This window comes from Macaca nemestrina, chromosome 14 (assembly GCF_043159975.1).
Source record: "Macaca nemestrina isolate mMacNem1 chromosome 14, mMacNem.hap1, whole genome shotgun sequence".
Classification (NCBI taxonomy): Eukaryota; Metazoa; Chordata; class Mammalia; order Primates; family Cercopithecidae; genus Macaca; species Macaca nemestrina.
Genome location: NC_092138.1, coordinates 112,523,730 through 112,546,160, shown reverse-complemented (window position 1 = coordinate 112,546,160; position 22,431 = coordinate 112,523,730). Strand labels below are relative to the sequence as shown.

At 49.2% G+C, this 22,431-nt stretch overlaps 1 protein-coding gene across 18 annotated transcripts in view; it reads right to left on the bottom strand.

Annotated features, from left to right (window-relative positions):
- LOC105464051 (proline rich coiled-coil 2B) overlaps positions 1–22,431 on the bottom strand; it is a 133,393-nt gene that overhangs the window by 56,253 nt on the left and 54,709 nt on the right. For 15 of the 18 annotated variants that reach the window (XM_071078463.1, XM_011711674.3, XM_071078460.1 and 12 more), the window contains exons 2-5: positions 11,592–11,761; positions 9,742–9,919; positions 5,922–6,024; positions 3,115–3,187 (exon numbers count right to left, since the gene is read on the bottom strand). In XM_071078463.1, the coding sequence (XP_070934564.1) occupies positions 3,115–3,187; positions 5,922–6,024; positions 9,742–9,919; positions 11,592–11,706 (469 nt within the window). In that variant the 5' untranslated portion in view covers positions 11,707–11,761. Of the gene's footprint in view, positions 1–3,114; positions 3,188–5,921; positions 6,025–9,741; positions 9,920–11,591; positions 11,762–18,823; positions 18,839–22,431 lie in introns of those variants that run through there. The other 3 variants (XM_071078469.1, XM_071078454.1, XM_071078461.1) reach the window with 2 other exon arrangements.

Below are 22,431 nucleotides of genomic sequence, written 5' to 3'. Positions count from 1 at the left end.
AATACAAAATACGGTAGATTTGAAATTAGGAAAAAAAAACCAGCATCTGTCCAATATTGCTGTTCCATCTCCTCTTTCTGCTTCAAGAATCATGAAGATATTATTGTAAGCATGAATTAACCTTAATAAGGATAAAGGGTATGAAAAAAGTCTCACAGCAAAATACCAGTATTCATAAGGTGTCAATGCTTTATGATGTTCACCTGCCATCTGTTCTCCACCATAAGAAACTGAGGCAGGAAAGTCAGAGGGCTTCTTCCAAGGTCACAGGCTGAGCCACTGGTGGGGTAGTAGCTGGTGTCTGAGTCTCTGACCTCTGCCCAAACATGCAATCAGGTCTCCTGGGTCTGTTTCAGGTGACCTATCAATTGAGTCTATCAACTCAGGAAAAGCCCTTTTGAATTCCAAAGAGTCATGAAAACACTTGTGGACAACACCCTCCAATCCCCACACTCCTGACAGTGTCGCAGATGCGTGACTCTAGCACAAGATGGGGAACCGAAACGGACTTTTACACTTGGCCCCCAGCCTGCCCAGTGTGTCAGTTCTGTGGGCTGGCAGGTTTCTGCCTGCAATTGTTTTCTTTCTTTTTTTTTAATTTTGAGTAGAGATAGGGTCTTGCTATGCTTTTCAGGCTGGACTTAAACTCCTGGGCTCAACCAATCCTCTCACCTTGGCCTCCCAAGTAGCTGGGACTACAGGTGCCTGCCACCACGCTCGGCTGATTTTTTGTGTTTCTTATAGAGACAGGGTTTTGCCATGTTGCCCGGGCTGGTCTCAAACTACTGGACTCAAGCAATCCCTTTGCCTCAGTCTCCCAAAGTGCTGGGATTACAGGTGTGAGTCACCACATCCAGCCTTCACCCCCATTTTTTACACAAATGGTAAGATACTATACATACCATTCTGTACTTTTCTTCACCTGGAGATCTTGCCAAATCAATAGAAAACTTCTGCTTTTTTTCTTTATAGCCAAATCACATTTCATTACCATAATTTTACAGGCATTTCAAGGGACTGTTTGCAATCTTTTGCTATTATAATGTTGCAGTGAATAGTCTTGTACACAGGTCATTTCACACATGGGCAAGTACAATTTGTAGAGTAATTTCCTCAGGGTGCACTTGCCAGGTCAAAGGGTATTATGTGTTATTATTTTGCCAGGCAGTGCCAAACTGGCTTCCATAGGAGTTGGGTCAATTTATACAGGGGTTTTTCTTTTCATTTTTGTAGTTCTTTTTAAATAAAAATTAATATATTCTATCTACTTTTAAAAATTCTAACCTTACGGAGTTTGCAGTGAGCTATCATGCCACTGCACTCCAGCCTGCGTGACAAAGACTGCCTCCAAACAAAAACAAAAACAAAAACAAACAAAAAATTCTACCTTACAGAAATAAAAGATATGGAAAGCCAAAGAACCAGTTACAAGTCCAGTGAATGTTCTTCATAAAGCATCTTCAAAGACGCTTTTGAGGCCAGGCACGGTGGCTTAAGTCTGTAATCCCAAAACTCTGGGAGGCCAAGGTAGGAGGATCACTTGAGCCCAGGAGTTGGAGACCAGCCTGAGCAACATAGTGAGATCTCATCTCAATCAATCAATCAATCACTCAATCAATCAATCAATCAATAAGCCAGGTGTGGTGGTGCATGCGCCTGTGGTCCCAGCCCCAGCTACTCGGGAGGCTGAAGTGGGAGGATCACTTGAGCCTAGGAGTTCAAGACCAGCCTGGGCGACATAGTGAGATCTTGTCTTTACTCAAAATGGAAAAAAAAAAAAAAATCAGCCAGGTGTGGTGGTACATACCTGTGGTCCCAGCTACTCAGGAAGCTGAGGTGGGAGGATTGCTTGAGCCCGGGAGATCGAGGCTGCAATGGCTATAATTGCACCACCGCACTCCTGCTGGCCCTCCATCTGTACCCTCAGCCCCTTGGGAGAAGCTGGGGCATTGAAATCCAATTGGCACATTGACTGATGGGTCACTTCCCGTTGGAGACTGAGGGAAGAGCCTTTGAACACAGGGATTTCAACCCACAAGGGGCAGGACCTCCGAGGCATGGCAGGCTGGGGGTGAGGTTCAAGGAATGAAGGATGTGCAGCTGGTTTTCTAATACAGGCTACTAAAGACCAAGTCTGGTGAAGCCTTGGCTGGCAGGGGTAGCGCAGGAGGCAGAAGGCAATACCCAGGATGGCGGCAAAGGGTAAAAAAGGGCAGTCAGTGCTACTTTACAGGAGAAAGTGAATTGTGGGCTTTCCCCAGTATATTCCTTTGAATCGTCTGCCCACACCATGACCACTCACCTTCCCACTCAGAGCTGCTGCCTAGTTTGGTCTGAAGCACAGTATGCTAGAAACATTCAAGCTATCATCAAAAATTAGAAGAGCTCCTGTGGAAAATCCAGATCTTTTGGTTTTCTCAAGAACATCTGCTGACCCACATTCTCCAAGGACTGTGGGGGCTGGAGGGCAGCCTGGATGCACAGAACTCACCAAACTGCTTTAGCCCACTATCCTGGGCCTGCCTCGGAGGCCATGTGAATGTGTAATTCCCATGAATTTATTTTTTAAAACTCTGAACACTGTTTCCTTCAGTCCATCGCCCTCATCTTTCCCCTGAGCTGCTCCACGGAAGCAGCACAGTGGGTTCCGCTTCCAGGGAGCTTCCTGTGTGTTGGGCGCAGCACTTCTGGTAACACCACGTAACCCTCGGAGTGCTTGGATAGAACATCCTCCAGGCGGGCCACTCCAACCCCACGGCCAGCTTCTTCATCAACCCAAGCCACACCACGTGACACCTCCCACCTGTGGTCCCAGGAGAGAGGAGGCGGATGGTGTTGGCAACGCCACAAGCGCGGAGCAAACAGGAGCCCACCAGCAGCACAGCCCAGTCAGCACTCCTGTCTCAGCAAGAGCACTCATCCAAAGAAACCAAAGAGCTGGCCCCTCTGCAGAGTCAGTGCCCTGCAAGGCAAGGGCTCCACAGAACGGTACCTCTTTGCGGAAGAGAGTCCTCAAAGCTTCTGGGTGCCTAGACCCAACCAGACATTCTGGAAAAGACATTTACCTCCCCCTCCCCACCATCCCCAAACATACACACACACGTGCGCACTTACCACCTTCGTGTCCTACTGGCTTTCCATTCAGCTGTGCCCATGACTTTGGTCCACCTGGCACTGAATTTGTATTCTGAAAGAAGGAAGAGAATCAGAAGAGGGCCAGCTCCCTTATTCCACTGTACAGTGACAGCCCATTACAACAAGCTGCTGAGAGGCCAGCCCCTTAGATTTGAACCCTATAAGGATCCATCCACCACCACTTTCTGAGCAGCAGCGAAGCCCTGAACGACCCCTGCAATGCACACTCCACATAGCAGTCCCAGGGACCAGAAAATGCCAGGCCCACTCTACAGACAAGGAGCAGGATTTGGGGAGTGATCAGCTTCAAGTCACACAGACAGTGACACAGCAAAGCCAGGACCCAAACCTGTCTCCCTCTATGCGGTGCTCTGGAACCTCCCATGTCCACATAGAGCTACTTTATTTTGCTCCAGAGACAAAGACTAAGGCCCAGTTCTGGCATGTGTTTTTAAAACTGCACCGCTGCTAACGAGGAACACGAACACGGGAAGGCCAACGTGCCAGATCTTGAGCTGGGTGGGCCAGCTGCAGCACCTTCTGTAGTGACTGTGACTCTACAAGGCACAGCTCCCCTCCTGAGAACCATGCCAGGTCACCTCTGCTGAAAAGTCGCCAGGGTGAGCATTATGCGAGGCACACCCAGCCTGACCAGATGCTCACCACACCCTGGGGAGGTTCTAGTCACATTCACCACTGAGGCTCAGAGAAGAGTGACTGAGTCAGATGCAGAACAGCAGAACCAGGACCAGTCTCCAGCCTGCCTATGTTCAGTGCCCTTTCGAGTCTCTAACCGTTAAGCTCACCCCATCTTTTCCATTCAACTAACATTCAACTCACAGCCTCCTTCTTCTAACTGAAGGTAAAAATACACAAAACAAGCTGCTGCTTTGTGAAGTTTCCCCACTTACTAGATGAAATGCTGTATTAAATCACTACCCTCTCCCACCCACCTCAGCCAGCACCATCCACTCACAAGGCAAACAACTGTCTCTCTTGCCTGTGATGCAGAGCTGACCGGGTACAGCAATCCATTTACTCATCACAGAGGTGCCCTGAATGCTGTACACTGGTAGCCTGGGGTGCCTATACAGTTTCCCTGCCACGGACAATGGAGGCAGAGCAGCTGGGGCCAGACACATCCCACAGGTGGGTTAGAGGCCTTCAGATCCAGCAGCAAACAGGAGGCACAGGGGCTCCCCTCCACGTAAGGTCTCCACTGAAGGCCTTTAATATGCTAATGCAATCCCATCCCTCCACTCCCCTCCCCTCTGCAGTCACAGGGATGACTCCCCTGGCATTAAACTAGGAAGAGCACACATAGGACCAAGAAGGTGTTACTGAGACTGCTGGCAAACTTCATCCCAAGAGCAGAGCTGCTGTGATCCCTCCGTGGAGATGTTCTAAAACTCGCCCAACACCGGGTGCCTCTTCTTACCTGTGCCTCACGTGTGAGAGACACCAGGTAGCAGCAAAGCAGCACTGAGCGCCGGATACGGTGACCCCTGCGCCAGGGCCAGGATGGGTTCCCCTTCCTTGGCACAGAGCTGCCCCTTCAGCAATTCAATCAAACAGATGCCCAGGACCTCACCCACAGTCCCCCCAGTGGTGGGGGTCTGGGCACACACATCTTCAACAGGTTTCAGAGGCAAATCTGATCTCTGAGCTCTATCAGCTCACTCCTCCTCTTTCAAATTCTGGGAAACAGAAAGGAACTCAACTCTAAATACTCTGACTAGCCTAAGGTCCCAGTAGATTTACGCCAATGAAAAGGGCGTCTTGCACGATCACAAACCCCTCTTTTCTTCTTTGTCTTTAATTTTAAAAGCACAGTTCAGTGTTAGGTGGGGAGAGGGTGTCCTGGCAAAGCCACAGACTTTCCCGAGTATGGTTACAGCAGAGAGGGGATGACATTTGAGACCTCATATTGCCCATGCAGCAAAGCAAAACCAAAATATGTTCATTCCCGCTGCCAAGAGAGCTGGTGAATACGAGGTATCTATGTCTACATTTCTTTTCATCTTCTAAAAAATTCAGACTTCTCATCTAGATTTCCAGCTCCGGCTAAGTATATCCTCCTGCCAATCTCTAGAAACCCGCAGCGAGACTCTGATGGACTGAGTGTGTTATGAGCTCTTGCTTGGTGAAAACATTACTGTCTGCTTAGAGAAACATTTAAAACACATCAACAATTAAAGGATTGTAGCTTCGTATTTCCCAAAGCGTGTTCTGAGAGACATTAGTCCCTAGAGACATTCGGTGAAGAAATGTTTCCTGGGACAAATAAATTTAGGGACTGCTGCCCATTATATCCTCTTCTCAGAGAGCCACAGTAGGTATTAGCACATGAAAGGCACTGAAAAGTACTGCAGTAAAGGAGCTCGCTTCATTTTGTTTTTCGAACTCACCCGGCCAGTGAACCTTTCTGTGACCTGCCACTTTTTGTCTTCTTGTGACCCAAGCTTCCATGGACATCACGTGACGCTTCCATGGAGCTTCACCCTGAACTAGTCTGCAGTCCGGCCTGAGTGACTACGCCTCAAGGTAAGTCAACAGGCACCATATCTGAGGTCTTTTTCCAAAAGTTGCAGATTAAATTTCTTCACCAGTGACCACGACAGTTTCCCATGCTGGTTTTCTAAAGTCACTCATTGGGTGTGCCTCTGGAATAGACAGGCCATGCACAACCACACTTCTCAGGAGCAACTCCTCCCAGCCCCCAGCAACAAGGACATTGAGGGACTACCATGCCCAGGAAACAGTTGGGATGGAGTCCCAGCACCTACCTCCTGACTGATTGACTGTGTCGGTTTCTGCAAATTGGAGACAGATTTCTGCGAACCCGGCTGCGGCAGCGACTCCGGCGGCTGAGAGGCCGTCGCACTGGAACTAGACAAAGGCAGGGCAGTGGGGTCAGGCACCGCACAGAGTGCGCTGGCCAGGTCTCTGCATTCTCAGGAGCCACAGCTGTTCAGCTGCTCACAGGAAGCAGACCTCCTCTGGCCAACAAAAATACGACTTTCCCCAGCAGATTTTTATGCTGGCAAAAACTAATGAGAAAACAAACCATGCTTTAGTTCTAGTCACTGGCATTTAAAATTAGCACAAGACAGTCCTCTGCCTCTTTTTCTTTTTTTCGAGGCAGGGGGTCTCACTCTATCACCCAGGCTGGAGCGTAGTGGGGTAAACTTGGCTCAGTGCAACCTCCGCTTCCCAGCCTCAAGCAATCCTCTCACCTCAGCCTTCCAAGTAGCTGGGACTACAGGTGTGAGCCACCTTGCCTGGTCTTTCTTTTTTTAAAAATGAAACTTTTCTGCCTTCTTGTAGAGCCTTCTGTCTGCAAAAACTAAAAGCTCACTGTAAACAATGCAAGTGAAGGATGTGCCAACAGGGAAACTAAATCACTGGAATGAAAGGCTTGTGCCCCTTATCCCAGACCCAGAGCCCATACCTACTCAGAGGGTTGACTTTTTAACCCTCTCTGCGTTTACAAATACATGCTCAGAGTAAAAATAAACTTATAAATAAAAGTAGGTAACACAGAACATCATGACCTCATCATCCAGAGAGAAACTCCAAGCAGATTTCTCTATACCTGTCAATAGAGTTTTGTTTTTAACCAGCAGAGTTTTACACTGCAGGAATATAGTATTTTTCCAACAGAAGTGGACTGACCCCATACATAAAGCTCTATGACTTTTTCTACTTCATGCATCTGAACATCTTTTCATCACCATAGAAATGGATCTTCCTTTTGCTTTTAATGACCACATAACACAACTAGACAGGTCATAATTTAACCAATCGTTCATATGGGTTTTTTCCCCTCTTACAGATACAACTGCAATAAGAATTTTTTTTTTTTAGACAGAGTCTCATTCTGTCGCCCAGGCTGGAGTACAGTGGCATGATCTCAGCACACTGCAACCTCCGTCTCCCAGGTTCAAGCAATTCTCCTGCGTCAGCCTCCCAAGTAGCTGGGATTACAGTTATGCACCACCATGCCTGGCTAATTTTTGTATTTTTAGTAGAGACGGGGTTTCGCCATGTTGGCCAGGCCAGTCTCGAATTCCTGACCTCATGTGATCTGCACAGTTCGGCCTCCCAAAGTGCTGGGATTACAGGTGTAAGCCACCGCACCTGGCCTACAATAAAAAAATTTTTTTTCTTTTTTTCGAGACGGAGTCTTGCTCTGTCACTCAGGCTAAAGTGCAATGGCACGATCTCCGCTCACAGCAACCTCTGCCTCCCGGTTCAAGCGATTCTCCTGCCTCATCCTCCCAAGTAGCTGGGATTACAGGCATGCACCACCACGCCCGGCTAATTTTTGTATTTTTAGTAGAGATGGGGTTTCGCCATGTTGGTCAGGCTGGTCTCGAACTCCTGGCCTCAGGTGATCCGCCCTCCTCGGCCTCCCAAAGTGCTGGGATTACAGGTGTGAGCCACCGCACCCAGTCAAGAATTTTTAAAATATATATCTTTGCACCCTTTTCCTATAAGTAATTCCATGGCATACGACCTTAGAAATGGAAATGCTGGATCAAAAGATGCTTTGAAGTTTAAACGATTGCCAGGCTGCCCTCCAAAAAAGGCTGTGTCAGTGAATTTACACTCCACAGGTGAAGTGATGAAATCAACAAAAAATGGCCGAATGAAGGTTTCTGCTCTAACTCAGCCCTCCAGTCACTGTAGGCAACTTTCCACTCAACAAGATTCAAGGAGGGCAGCCACCCCCCTGGTAGGAACTCCTCCAATACAAGTGGCTCATCTGTAAATGGAAGCCAAACTCTTTACAGACACCATCTTCCAAGATTCACCTGACCCAGGCAACTCACCATTCGTGATTATTACAAACAGAAGGTACTGAATGGGTTCTTACATCTCCTTCTACCTAAAAGAGAAGCTTTCAGGAAGTTGCACCTCTGTGTTCTCCAAAACTAAGGACTGAGTCCCCAAGCTGTGGGCCCACTTGCCACCTGATACCTTGGTGGGAGGATGTGGCCCGGGGCAGCAGAGAACCACACCAGGATCTGTGCCTTCACCAACACTCCGTCCTCACCTCTTCCCTGGCGGACGTGCTCCAGCACAACTAGCCCTCACTGGAGCCGCCAAGGCAGAGTAAAGGCTGGATAACAGGAGGGAGTAATGCTTTGTCCTCTCTAGAACTTTTGGTGGTGCAGAGGCATTTCAGTCCTTCCATTAAAATGTGCAATATTCATTTTGTTCCAGAGCTCATGGTGTGAATGGAATGAGTACCATTTGAATGGAATGATGACAGCAGTCAATATCTGCCCCTCCTCTGTGCCAGGTTTGGGCTAAGCACTTGATCTGTGCTAGCCCATCAATGCCTCATGGATACCTTGTAACCATCAGCAGAGCCAGGTATCATTCCTACTTCAAGGGGGGACACTGAGGCTCAGAAGTCAAACAATTCGCCAGGTTCCATCAAGCTAATAAGTGGTCTAGCTGGAAACCACGTAGGGCTGGTAGATTTCAAAAGTCATGCTATACCGCCCATCAATATGATCCTTAAGCAAACTGTCAGAAACATTTTAAAAATAACTTCTAAGGCCCTATTGTGATTACTACTTTATAATCATCTAGCTGAATAACTAGCTCACTCTCTACATCTTGTCTGAAGTAACTACAGGCAACAATTTTATAAAAGCTGCCATGGTCATTTCCAGCATAGACTTGAAAGAAAAGGATGCGGGGGTTGGCAGCCTGAGATCTGGGTCCCTTTTGCCGTCTAGTTTCCCACGTCAGCACGGAGGCCACCAGAGATGCAGGCCAGGAGGGCGCTGCCGCCAGACAGCTTTGTTCACATTCCTTAACAGGTAAACCCCAGCAGCAGGTTTCTGCCTGCCAGCCTCAACAAGGCCCTGTCCCTCCCTCAACACATCCCCTTCCCTGAATTGTCTTAGCACTGGCTGAACACTCAGAGAGGACTTGCAGTAGGAGACAAAGGTACAGCCATCCAAGTGGGCCCCAGGCAGCCAGGCCCTGTGTTTTCAGCCCACCACACAGGGGCTGTTTCTCTGATGACACCACCATGCCGCCCTCGGCCCCCTAGGGCTTCTGGAAGTCCTGTGCTGGCTCTGATGACTGGGTCTGTTTAGAGCAACGGCGGAAGTCTCCTCTGTCTGGGAAGCTGCTGGGCCCACGATTAGGGAGGCTGCATGATTCTCTGCCGAGTTCAGCTCACAGGGACACCCACCACCAGGAATGAAGTCCTCAAGCCCCAGCTCTGTCCAGTGTTTCTTACAGGAATTGGCTCTGAGTCATTACATAAGCTCCTCTGGGGTGATGAGGCCTTTCCTAATAAGGCACAGGGGGAAACTGGTCACTGGGGACAAGGTTGTCCACAGATGTGCTGCTCCATCGGCTCTAAAACCCAGAAAAAATGAAGGCAGGGAACAAGAAACACACGAAGCACCAGGGCCCGAGAGGAAGTGGCTTCATTTGCATCTCCCAGTTTTCCAGCTCTGCCACGGCAAAGACTAGTGCTGCAGTGGTCAAAGGGCTGGGATTAGTCTGCCAAAGGGAAGGATACTGGACCACCCCTGGAGTGCCAGCTCCCACTCACCACCCATCTCCTCCGTTTACCTCTTTGGGTCTTGCTGATCCTGCTTGTTTGCCCATCCCGTCCCGTCCTTGGGTACTATCACGATGTTGGGGTCGTTTCCTTTGTTTTCAGACTTCAAGCTCGGCAGGTTTGCAGGCGGTGGCATGCGCCGGGCTGCGGCAACTTTCCCAAGACTCTGTAAGCCATGTCTAGGAATAACTGCAGGGAGAGGGGCACGGAACAGACACCGCGCAAAAAGGTCACAGAAGGAAAGAGACCGGATGCATTTAGCTGTTCTTTCAAACTCTAAGTGATCATGACAAAGCTAACCAAACAAAAAACAAAGGGCAGACCAGCAGTGGAACAAACAAGTGTTTGGTGTCACTTTAGTCACTTTACAAGCTGTGCACTGAAGACTACAGGGACAAAGGAGCTGCTGAAACCTGTACAAAGGCTTCCATTTCACTAGTGGGCAGGACAAGGCTTGGGGACTTTACAACATGGGTGAGAAGCCAGGCCCAGGAACCTCCAGCTCACAGAGGAACCACTTCTCTGCAAGTTGAGACAGCTCTGGTCTCATTACAGGACTAAAGGGACAGCCTCTACCTAGACCCAAACCAAGACTGAACAGGAACCCTTCGACATTCATGAATTCTTCATGGGGTGTGAACAGGATCAACATGAACCTTTCCAACAAGTTCCAGAATTATCAGGAACCATGAAAGCTAAAAAGGCTGATTAACACACCAGGCGTGGCGGCTCACGCGTATAATCCCAGCACTTTGGGAGGCTGAGGTGGGTAGATCGCTTGAGCCCAGGAGTTCGAGACCAGCCTGGGCAATGTGACAAAACCCTCTCTACTAAAAATACAAAAATTAGCTAGGCGTGGTGGCACATGCCTGTAATCCCAGCTACCCGGTTTCAAAATAAATAAATAAATAAATAAATAAATAAATTTAAAAACACAATTTTTAAAATTCTTTAAGGATAACGCTGGCTGGGCGCAGTGGCTCATGCCTGTAATCCCAGCACTTTGGGAGGCCGAGGTGGGCGGATCACCTGAGGCAGGGAGTTCGAGACCAGCCTGACCAACATGGAGAAACCCCACCTCTATTAAAAATACAAAATTAGCTGGACGTGGTGGCTCATGCCTGTAATCCCAGCTACTTGGGAGGCTGAGGCAGGAGAATCACTTGAACCCAGGAGGTGGAGGTTGTACTGAGCTGAGATCATACCACTGCACTCCAGCCTGGGCAACAAGAGTGAAACTCTGTCTCAAAAAAAAAACAAAAGGGTAACACTAGTGCCTATTAAGTCCCATTCTACCCATCAGGATAAAAATATCCACAGCTTTGGCCAGGCGCAGTGGCTCACACCTGTAATCCCCACACTTTGGGAGGCCGAGGCAGGTGGATCGCCTGAGGTCACAAGTTTGAGACCAGCCTCGCTAACATGGGGAAACCCTGTCTCTACTAAAGATACAAAAATTAGCTGGGCGTGGTGGCTCACGCCTGTAATCCCAGCTACTCGAGAGGCTGAGGCAAGAGAGTTGCTTGAGTCCAGGAGGTGGAGGCTGCAATGAGTTGAGATCATGCCACTGCATTCCAGCCTGGGTGACAGAGTGAGACTCTGTCTCAAAAACAACAACAACAAAAAAAATCTCCCCAGCTTCAATAAGGTAATAAATGGAGAAAATTCCACTACAGGAAGTCAGGATGCTCAAGGCTCTGAAATCACACCTCAAGCACGAAGTAGAGAGTGATTCTACATGCATGCCCACAAGCCTGGTGTGCACGGACCACATCTGTCTACCCAGGTGAGGGACTCTGGGTTTCTGGGATTTGTCACTAGGAGAAAGTTTGAGGAACTGGCCTTCAACCTCGGGCCTTACCTGAGGATCTAATCGCGTCTACTGATTTTCCTTTATACTTATCAAACAGGCTGAGAGTCGAGTACTTGCTTTTCCCATCCTTGCCCTTGGTAATTTGCCCCAAACGATCGGACATTGCGATGAAATGTCATCTAGTAAGGAAATTTTTCTCGGCACCGCTCCCGATCTGCCTTTGAAATAGAGAAGGAAAAAAAGAGAGAGAGAGGAAAAAAAAAAAGAGTGTCACTCCAGCAGAACCTCTGATCCAGCAAAGTGAATCCTTTAGGAATCATGGATCTCCTTAAAGATCTGAAGACAGCTTTGGACTGTCCTTAGAAAACTGCTCTCACCACTCATATGCTGTTCATTCACATTTACAGGGCATTTTGTAGACACCCCGAGGCGATCTGTGGAGTACCCCCCAATCCCTACCTGCTGTTAATTCCTCTCACTCTGTCTGAGTTGGCTGGAGCCTACTGCACACCAACCACACTGACATGTAAACTTCAACAGAGCCCTCTCCAAGTCAAGGACAGCTCAAGATGGAAAAATAAATGCTCAGTACTTGTAGCACGTCCATGTATAACACTGAAAATAAGACTAGCAGAATAGGGGAGGTACACAACCCACTTATGCCATGGTTGTTAGTCCCAAGGACAAGCAAAACCAAATCAAAGGAGGGCAACCAGAGTATTAGCCTTCAGAAATAATCAGGTATATGCACTTTTCGAAATAAACAACTAGTACCCAGAGAGAAAACATCTGCTTAGGCAACGAAAGGGCTCTCTAAGGTACATGCATGGAAAACAGAGAGCAAGAACTCCCCAGGGCTGGCAAGGGAGAGACCACAAGGGGGCTATGCCATCTGTACTTGCCCCTTTCAAGGGACAACCCTGAAAAGACCTTCCTCTGCTACTTTCTAATGTTCTACAGGTGTCCATGAGTCTACTAGTGCTCTCCTCACCAGTTCACTCACTCACTCACTCACTCACTCACTCACTCACTCACTCAAAATACTAAGTGTCTGGCTGGGCGTGGTGGCTCATGCCCGTAATCCCAGCACTTCGGGAGGCTGAGGCGGGCAGATCACTTAAGGTCGGGAGTTCGAGACCTGCCTGGCCAGCATGGCGAAACTCCGTTTCTACTGAAAACACAAAAATTAGCCAGGCGTGGTGGCACATATCTGTAATCCCAGCTACTCAGGAGGATGAAGCAGGAGAATTGTTTGAACCTGGGCTGCAGTGAGTCAAGACTGCACCACTGCACTCCAGCCTGGGTGACAAAGCGAGACCCCATCTTAAAAAAAAACACAACAAAAACAAATACTAAGTGCCCACCAAGAGCCTGTGTGCCAGCAGGCACTGAGGACTAAGAGCTTCACTGCTTTTTATTCCATACCCAACCGTGGCAATAGGTTCTAAGCTTCCTTACCAAAAACCAAAAACACTTGATGGGCTCAGTGGCTCATGGCTGTAACCCCAGCTACTCAGGAAGGCTGAGGTGGGAAGACTGCTTGAGGCCAGGAGTTTGAGACCAGCTTGGTCAACACAGCAAGACACTGTGTCTAAAGAAATTAAAATAGGCCAGGCGTGGTGGCTCACACCTATAATCCCAACACTTTGGGAGGCTGAGGTGGGCAGATTACCTGAGGTTTGGAGTTTGAGTCTAGCCTGGCCAACATGGTGAAACCCCATCTTCACTAAAATTACAAAAATTAGCCGGGCATGGTGGTGCATGCTTATAATCCCAGCTATTCAGGAGGCTGAGACATGAGAATCGCTTGAAGCCAGGAGACAGAAGTTGCAGTGAGCTGAGACTGCCCCCACTGCACTCTAGCCTGGGTGATGGAGGGAGACTACATCTCAAATAAATAAAAATAATTAGCAGGACATGCTGGCATGCACCTGTAGTCCCAGCTACTTAGGAGGCTAAGGCAGGAGGATCACTTGAGCCCAGGAGCTTGAGGCTGCAGTGAACTATGATCAGGCCACTGCACTCCAGCCAGAGCAACAGAGCAAGAACCCATCTCTTAAAAAACAAAACTTGTAGGCCGGGCACGGTGGCTCACGCCTCTAATCCCAACACTCTGGGAGGCCAAGGCGGGTAGATCACGAGGTCAGGAGTTCAAGACCAGACTGACCAACATGGTGAAACCCCGTTTCTACTAAAAATACAAAAATTAGCTGGGCATGGTGGTACACGCCTGTAATCCCAGCTACTCAGGAGGCTGAGGCAGGAGAATCACTTGAAACCAGGAGACAGAGGTTGCAGGGAGCCGAGATTGTGTCATTGTACTCCAGCTTGGGCAACAGGGCAAGACTCCGTCTCAAAAAAAGAAAAGAAAAGAAAACTTGTGTAAGTGACCATCACTTCTCACTGGAAAACAAAGCTAAAGCAATAATTAAGGCATATGTTTAACATGCCCTCAATGACCTACAATTCGTCATTTTACTACTGTCTGGTAAAAGGCACTTGGTAGTAGCTGCGGAAGCAAGGTTTGCCATTTCACCATCTTGTTCTGACACCATGCAGGCCAGGAGGAACACATGCGATGTGGTGGGGCGGCAATCTGTACCCCAAAGGATGATTTTAAAGATAAAACTCTATATTATGGGCCGGGTGTGGTGGCTCACGCCTATAATCCCAGCACTTTGGGAGGCCGAGGCAGGCAGATCACTAGGTCGGGAGATCGAGACCACCCTGGCTAACACGGTGAAACCCCATCTCTACTAAAATTACAAAAAATCAGCCAGGCATGGTGGCAGGTGCCTGTAGTCCTAGCTACTCGGGAGGCTGAGGCAGGAGAATGGCGTGAACCCAGCAGGCAGAGCTTGCAGTGAGCCGAGATCGTGCCACTGCACTCCAGCCCGAGCAACAGAGTGAGACTCCATCCAAAAAAAAAAAAAAAAAACTCTATTATGATCCAAATAAAACACAAGGAGTGAAAATCGATTACAAACAGAGGCCAAAACAAGTGAGACCAAAGACACTGACTGAGCCGGTGCCATGTCAAATATGCAAGTGTGCAAACCATCCTTTCATTCATTGAACAGGTACTGACTGATGCCTAAGATCCACCGGTCACTGAGAGACAGATCCGCATGCAATTCCTATCAGGAAATGCTCATGAAGAATGCAAGAAGATGGATGCCAAGGGATGAGTGGTCATAAGTCCAATCTGTATGAGCAGGGGACACAACCAGAGGCTCACACTGCACCCTTCTTCAAGGAAATTCTCCTCTCTGCACCACATGGCTTCAGCCATCCTGGTTGGTTACTTAACTCCCTTCTCTCACCCAAATCCCAGTTTATTCAGCTGCGGCCATGGGCCAAGGAATACCAGGGTGTTTGAAAATGTGCAGGAGCATTTTTGATGTCACAATGACGGGAGGGCCGCCCACATTCAGTGGCCAAGCCCAAGGATGCTGAATGTACTAGAGTGTGTAGGAGAGTCTGGCACAATGAAGAAACATACCAGCAAAAGAGCTTCCAAGCACTCACTGCCCTCAAGTTACCTGCCAGCAGCTGTTTGACCCCAGCAGCCCTCCCCAGAGCTCGCCTCCTGCCCCAGAGCAAAGGGCAGCAATGCTCAGGATGGGAGTCGGTCCCACGGGCCCAATTCTGATCGCAGTGCCCACGAACTGGCTGCTTCCTTGCCCTGGGGTCCATGAGCCATTTGAAATCTCCCTCCCTGAGGCTGGGTCTAGTGAGTTGCTATCCCACCCCAAAAGTCATAATTAGTAAGAGAATCCTTCCCTGGGCTAGATTGCGAGCCCCTTGAAGACAGAGTGAGATTCTGTCTCAAAAAAAAAAAAAAAAAAAAAAAAAGCATGTCTAGATTTCACATTGAATGCTTTTATTTTTTGAGACACAGTTTCTCCCTGTCGCTCAGGCTGGAGTGCAGTGGCGCCATCTTAGCTCACTGCACCTCCACCTCCCAGGTTCAAGCAATTCTCCTGCGTCAGGCTCCTGAGTAGCTGGGATTACAGGTGTGCACCACCACACCCGACTAATTTTTTGTATTTTCAGTAGAGACAAGATTTCGTCATGTTGCCCAGGCTGGTCTCAAATTCCTGGCCTCAAGTGATCTACCTGCCTCAGCTTCCCAAAGTGCTGGGATTAAAGGTGTGAGCCATTGTGCCTGGCAATATCGAATGATTTCTTAAATCAAATGTGATTTTTTTTTCTTTTTGTTGAGATGGAGTCTCACTCTGTCACCCAGGCTGGAGTGCCGTGGCGTGATCTTGGCTCACTGCAACCTCTGCCTCCGAGGTTCAAGCGATTCACCTGCCTCAGCTTCCCAAGTAGCTGGGATTACAAGCATGCATCACCATGCCCAACTAAAATGTCATTTAATTCTGAAAACTGACCAGAAATACATTTGTTTCGATACATTTTGCTTAAAAAGTCCTCTTAAAATCTGTTTGCCCTGGCCTCTACCAGTTCGCTGATAACAAATCTTTCTCTGACTCTGTGCTGACCGGGCCTGAGGGCAGAGGGTAGAATGAACACACACAGCTCTCAGTGCAACTACCTGGCACACACCACACTTCTCAAAGAAGGTTTGATTCATACTTTCCCATACCCTAGTGCAAACAAAAGGAAAAAAACCTTGCTTGGGCCAGGCATGGTGGCTCACACCTGTAAACCCAGCACTTCGGGAGGCCAAGGTGAGAGGATCACCTGAGGTCAGGAGTTCAAGACCAGCCTGGCCAACATGGTGAAACTCCGCCTATACTAAAAATACAAAAGGGGCCGGCGCGGTGGCTCACACCTGTAATCCCAGCACTTTGGGAGGCCGAGGTGGGTGGATCACTCATCAGGTCAGAGGTTCGAGACCAGCCTGGCCAACATGGGGAAACTCCGTCTCTTAATAAAAATACAAAAAGTAGCCGGCTCGGTGGCACATACCTATAATCCCAGTTACTCAGGAGGCTGAGGCAGGAGAATCACTTGAACGTGTGAGGCGGAGGTTGCAGTGAGCCAAGATCGCGCCATTGCACTCCAGCCTGGGCAACAAGAGTGAAACTCTGTCTCAGAAAAAAAAGCAGTCAGGCATGGTGGTGCACACCTGTAATCTCAGTTACTCGGGAGGCAGAGGCAGGAGAATCACTTGAACCCAGGAGGCAGAGGTTGCAGTGAGCCAAGATTGTGCCACTGCACTGCAGCCTGGGCAGCAGAGTGAGAATCCATCTCAAAAAAAAAAAAACCTTACTCAAATATGAGACACTCTCCGGGAAATTTAGAATTGTGTTTAAGAGACGTTAGTCTGTCTACAACTGTTGCTTGAAGTATGTCCTCCCAGTAAATTCAACCACCTAACAAATACTAACTGGGCACCTTCTATGTTCCAGGTGAAATGTTTTCCACCCCTTCCAATCACAGAGCCTTGGTGAAGCCAGTACAAGAAACATATTGGACTAACATCTGCACTTAATCTGCTTGTACAAATTTTTTCTTTAGTGCCCTCCATTTTTTTTTTTTTTGTAAGATAGAAGCTCACTCTGTCACCCAGGCTGGAGAGCAGTGGCACAATCTTGGCTCACTATAACCTCTGCTCCAGGTTCAAGTGATTCTCCAGCCTCAGTCTCCCAAGTAGCTGGGATTATAGGTGTGCGCCACCACGCCCAGCTAATTTTTGTATTTTTAGTAGAGACGGGGTTTCACCATGTTGGCCAGGCTGGTCTCAAACTCCTAACCTCAAGTGATTCGCCCACTTTGGCCTCCCAAAGTGCTGGGATTACAGGCATGAGCCACCGCACCCAGCCAGTGCCCCCAACCTTTTAATCAAGTTTTGCCCTTATTGGGCACACTATTGGCCTCTCTAGACCTCAGTTTCCTCATCTACTGGAGTGGCCTAGACAAGCACCGACCCTAAAATCAAGTCCATCAGTGTTGACAACTGACAGCCAGAGAAATAAAAAATGGGTTTACTGGCCAAGCGCGGTGGTTCACACTTGTAATCTCAGCACTTTGGGGAGCTGAGGCGGGTGGATCACTTGAGTCCAAGAGTTCAAGACTAGCCTGAGGCCGGGCGCGGTGGCTCAAGCCTGTAATCCCAGCACTTTGGGAGGCCGAGACGGGCGGATCACGAGGTCAGGAGATCGAGACCATCCTGGCTAACACGGTGAAACCCCGTCTCTACTAAAAAATACAAAAAAAAACTAGCCGGGCGAGGCGGCGGGCGCCTGTAGTCCCAGCTACTCGGGAGGCTGAGGCAGGAGAATGGCGTAAACCCAGGAGGCGGAGCTTGCAGTGAGCTGAGATCCGGCCACTGCACTCCAGCCTGGGCGACAGAGCGAGACTCTGTCTCAAAAAAAAAAAAAAAAAAAAGACTAGCCTGAGCAACATGGTAAAACTTCGTCTCTACTAAAAACACACACAAAAAAATTAGCTGGGCGTGGTGATGCATGCCTGTAATCCCAGCTACTGGGGAGGCTGAGGCAGGACAATTGCTTGAGCCTGGGAGGTGGAGATTGCAGTGAACAGAGACTGGGCCACTGCACTACAGTCCGGGCGACAGAGGGAAAAATCTGTCTTAAACAAACAAACAAACAAACACCAGAAAGAAAGAAACGGCTTACTGTGGAATCAGCCACCTCTTGTAAGCCTGGGATTGGATCCTATTTCCTATACAAACTTAGGATACCAACAAGCAACCAGGCGAATCACTGCTGCAGTGAATGAAAGCAGCCCCTGTGAGGACAATCACACTCTCCACAGTGAAGACTGCAAGGGTGGACAATCTTCCAGCCTCAGCATTCCCTCAGAGGAGGGGCTGGCAAACTAGTCAGCCTGAAGAGAAATAATCAAGAGGCCATCTGTGGCCCACAAAGCCTAAAACAGTTACTGCCTGGCCCTTTACAAAGTGTATGCACACCTGCTTCAGAGCAGTCGAGAGACCTTTCACTGGACACAACTCCAAAATAAACCAGAATCGTTCAGATTTCCTCCCGTTGTAGGGAATCTCCACTGACCAGGCCGAGTGTGAGGCCTGGCCCCGCCCACAACCATCTGGCTCCACTGCTTGCCAGCGCTTTTCACAAACATCAGGCCAGGGCGCTGTTCGCAGGACTTCAAACGCCTGCCGAGTTTCCATCCATCAACACACATGCATACCCCAAGCTAAGCTAGCCCATCAGAAGGCAGGGAGAAAGCACTAGTGAGCCTCCAAGTGTGAAGCAGGAAGCCGGCTGAGACAAGAGAAAAGCTCTCCAGCGGATCTGAGGCATTTCCATCCAGTTCTGACTCACCCCTAGGTCTGTGGGACTAGACCCGGCAGAGACGCACCAGGTCCTTGCAGGTGAGCATAAGTTGAACCTGGCTTATGGCCACAGCTTTACCTCACCTTCTCTCCCTTCTATAGGCAACAGAATTCTTTTTCTCCCCAAACAGAATCTGACTTGGAACCTAAGTATGACATATGAAGCAGACACAACCCAGTGACGCCTGCTGGAAAGAAATCCAGCCCGTGTGCCCCCTTGCTGTAAGCCCTCCTTTCCCACAGCAGCCACTCAGAGGCACTGCCACGGGGAGCTAGAGCATTCTGAAATTTGCCAGTCTAAAAGAAAATATTGCCATTAGGCAGATTTAAAAAGGGCTTAAAACCCGTATGAAGATAGATTTGGGAACGAATGAATGGAGAAAAGAACATTGAAAAAGAATCCAGGTTGCATATTTTGGCACATAATCTAAAGAAGTGCGCCCAGGCTTTGCTGGAACAAAAACAACCAGAAAGATTCGCCAACAACGGCAACTTCACATCCAAGCCCCGCCTCTCCAGACAGTGCCCGCCTGTCCAACAGGTTCCTGCTATCTGTCCACCAGAGGGAACATCTCTGCCCTGTAATTTATCAAAAGCCATTTCTGGGTAACAGGCTTAAGTTCACTCCACACTTGAGTGCCAGCCAGTGTCAGATGCCTGACCAGGGCACTGGCATGACCTGTCATTTACCAGGAACCACTACAGCTCTGCATTCAGGGGTTATCAGTGGCTGCCAGCACGCCAAGGGTCAGGCACCCTGCTGAGCCCTCATGTGCTCTACTCCTCTTCACAACAGCACTTTCTGGAAGATACTACTGCCTGTCTGACAGAGAAGGACGTTAAGGTTCAGTCAATCAGGATAGAAAAGTAACACACCCGGCCGGATGCGGTGGCTCACACTTATAATCCCAGCACTTTGGGAGGCTGAGGTGGGTGGATCACAATGCCAAGAGATCGAGACCATGCTGGCCAACATGGTGAAACGCCGTCTCTACTAAAAATACAAAAATTAGCTGGGCGTGGCGGTGCATGCCTGTAGTCACAGCTACTTGGGAGGCTGAGGCAGGAGAATCGCTTGAACCTGGGAGGCAGAAGTTGTAGTGAGCCGAAATCACGCCACTGCACTCCAGCCTGGCAACAGAGTGACACCCCGCCAAGAAAAGGAAAGGGAAAAGAGAAAAGGGAAGGGAAGGAAATGCACCCAAGGCAACCAAGTGCAGGGCCAGGCTTGGAGCCCAGGCTGCACTGGACACCACCAGGCTGCAGACAGGATGCCCTGCGACCTGGAGTCTGCTTTGCCGGTGAGAGCACCGGGGCAGACACGAAAGGCGGCGCAATGGGTTCTGATGTAAGTCAGCCCAGGCTCAACAGCTGCTTTCCGGCCAACTGCACAGATGATGGCGTTGGACAGCTTCAAAAACAAGCAACTTATTTACGCCATGTCACCAACAGCCAGATTCTCACCCAAGGCAAGTCCAGTCGCTTTACTCTTTTCACAGGTGGGCACCTAGAGATTTCATGGCTCTTTCCTCCACTCACAATAGTGACAAAGGCCCAAGGCTGACCTCAGGGGGACACAGTGAGTGCTGCAAAGTGCCCTGGCCGTGAGGCTGGGGGTAGTGAGAAAGGTGGAATGTCTCTTTATAGAAGGAATGGAAAAATCCCACTGCTAAACAAAACATAGCAAAAATCATGATTCCACAGGAATGGAAATTGATAGCAGGCTGGATAAACACTTCAGGAAATAACAGTGTGGGCCCGAAAAAGGACATGGTCACTGGACTGTTGACTTATTAAGTCTCAGTCAAGAACCATCACCACAAAATCTAGGGACAAGATTAAGGAAGTCAGGCCGGGCGCGGTGGCTCAAGCCTGTAATCCCAGCACTTTGGGAGGCCGAGACAGGCGGATCACGAGGTCAGGAGATCGAGACCATCCTGGCTAACATGGTGAAACCCCGTCTCTACTAAAAATACAAAAAAAAACTAGCCGGGCGAGGTGGCGGGCGCCTGTAGTCCCAGCTACTCGGGAGGCTGAGGCAGGAGAATGGCGTAAACCCGGGAGGCAGAGCTTGCAGTGAGCTGAGATCCAGCCACTGCACTCCAGCCTGGGCGACAGAGCGAGACTCCGTCTCCAAAAAAAAAAAAAAAAGATTAAGGAAGTCTATCCTTCTACAACACGTCAATCAATGTTTGGCAAAAAAAACCTTTAACATAAGTAACGTGACCTCACCTACTTCAAATACTCAAATGTTTACCGACCAGTGTGTGTGCCAGATCCTGTGTCATTTGGAGCTGAGGACATGGAGACAGGAGACTCCACCCTGCACTCCTGCAGCAGCAGAGATCTGTAAACTTTGTCTGTAAAGGACCAGACAGTAAATGTACTCAGCTTTGCTGGCCACACAGAGCTCTCTGCTGCAATTGCTCAACTCTGCCTGATGCTGTCATAGCATGGAAGTAACCCCAGACAATATATAAACAAAGGGGCATAGCCGTATTTACAAAAACAGGAGGTGGGCTGCAATCGGGGTTACAGTTTGCTGCTTTCTGCTTCAGAGGGTAAAGTAAGTATGGACATGAATACATTGCAAGATGATGATGAACTTGTGTGCATACCAGGGTGGGGGAACCCTAGCTGGGTTTGAGGGGACACTTCTGCTGCCTCACTCAATGACAGCCTGACCCAACCCCCACCACATCTCCAGCTTGCAGAGGCTCCCTATATGGCACTGTCAGAAAAGCAAGGGTAGGCCAGGTGCAGTGGCTCACACCTGTAATCCCAGCACTTTGGGAGGCTGAGGTGGATCACCTGAGGTCAGGAGTTCAAGACCAGCCTGGCCAACATGGCGAAACCCTGTCTCCACTGAAAATAAAAACATCAGCTGGGCGTGGTAGTGCATGCCTGTAATCCCAGCTACTCAGGAGGCTGAGACAGGACTCACCTGAACCCAGGAGGTGGAGGTTGCAGTGAGTCGAGATCACACCACTGCCCTCCAGCCTAGGCGACAGAGAGAAAAAGAAAAGCAGAGGTGGCTTTCAAAGAGCCCTAAAGCGCCCACATTTCTGTTCCCTAAGAGCCAGGCAATGGCCCATCTGGAAAGCTGAAGGCTGGGCTCAGCTGTAGCACAATCCACGCATTCTACTTGCAGAAGCCCCAATGGGTGAGGTCCCTGCAGAATACTGCACAAACTCTCGAAGAATAAACAACCTGAAAATAAGGTCTGAGGAAACAACAGAGTGGGGAAAGTGGGGTTCCTGGTAACCCAGTTTTCCTTATGGGAGACATAAGCCACCCCTAGAAGACCACGCACCACAAGGAGACAGCACATGTAGGAAAAAACAATTTCAAAGTAAGAGAAAAGAAAAAATAAACAAGCATTGAGGCATGTGGTGGGGACACAGAAGCACTCCCCACCCCCAGTGGGGGGTTCTCCAGCACTTAGTTGTGAAACCCTTGCCGGAACCACACGGTCAGCTGGGTCTCCCTCCACCAGAGCCATGGCTCACACAGCAACACAGACCACAGGGAGCACCTGCTCACACACCTTCCACATCACTCCCCGCCACCGCACCAGGGTCAAGTCCAGACCCCCCT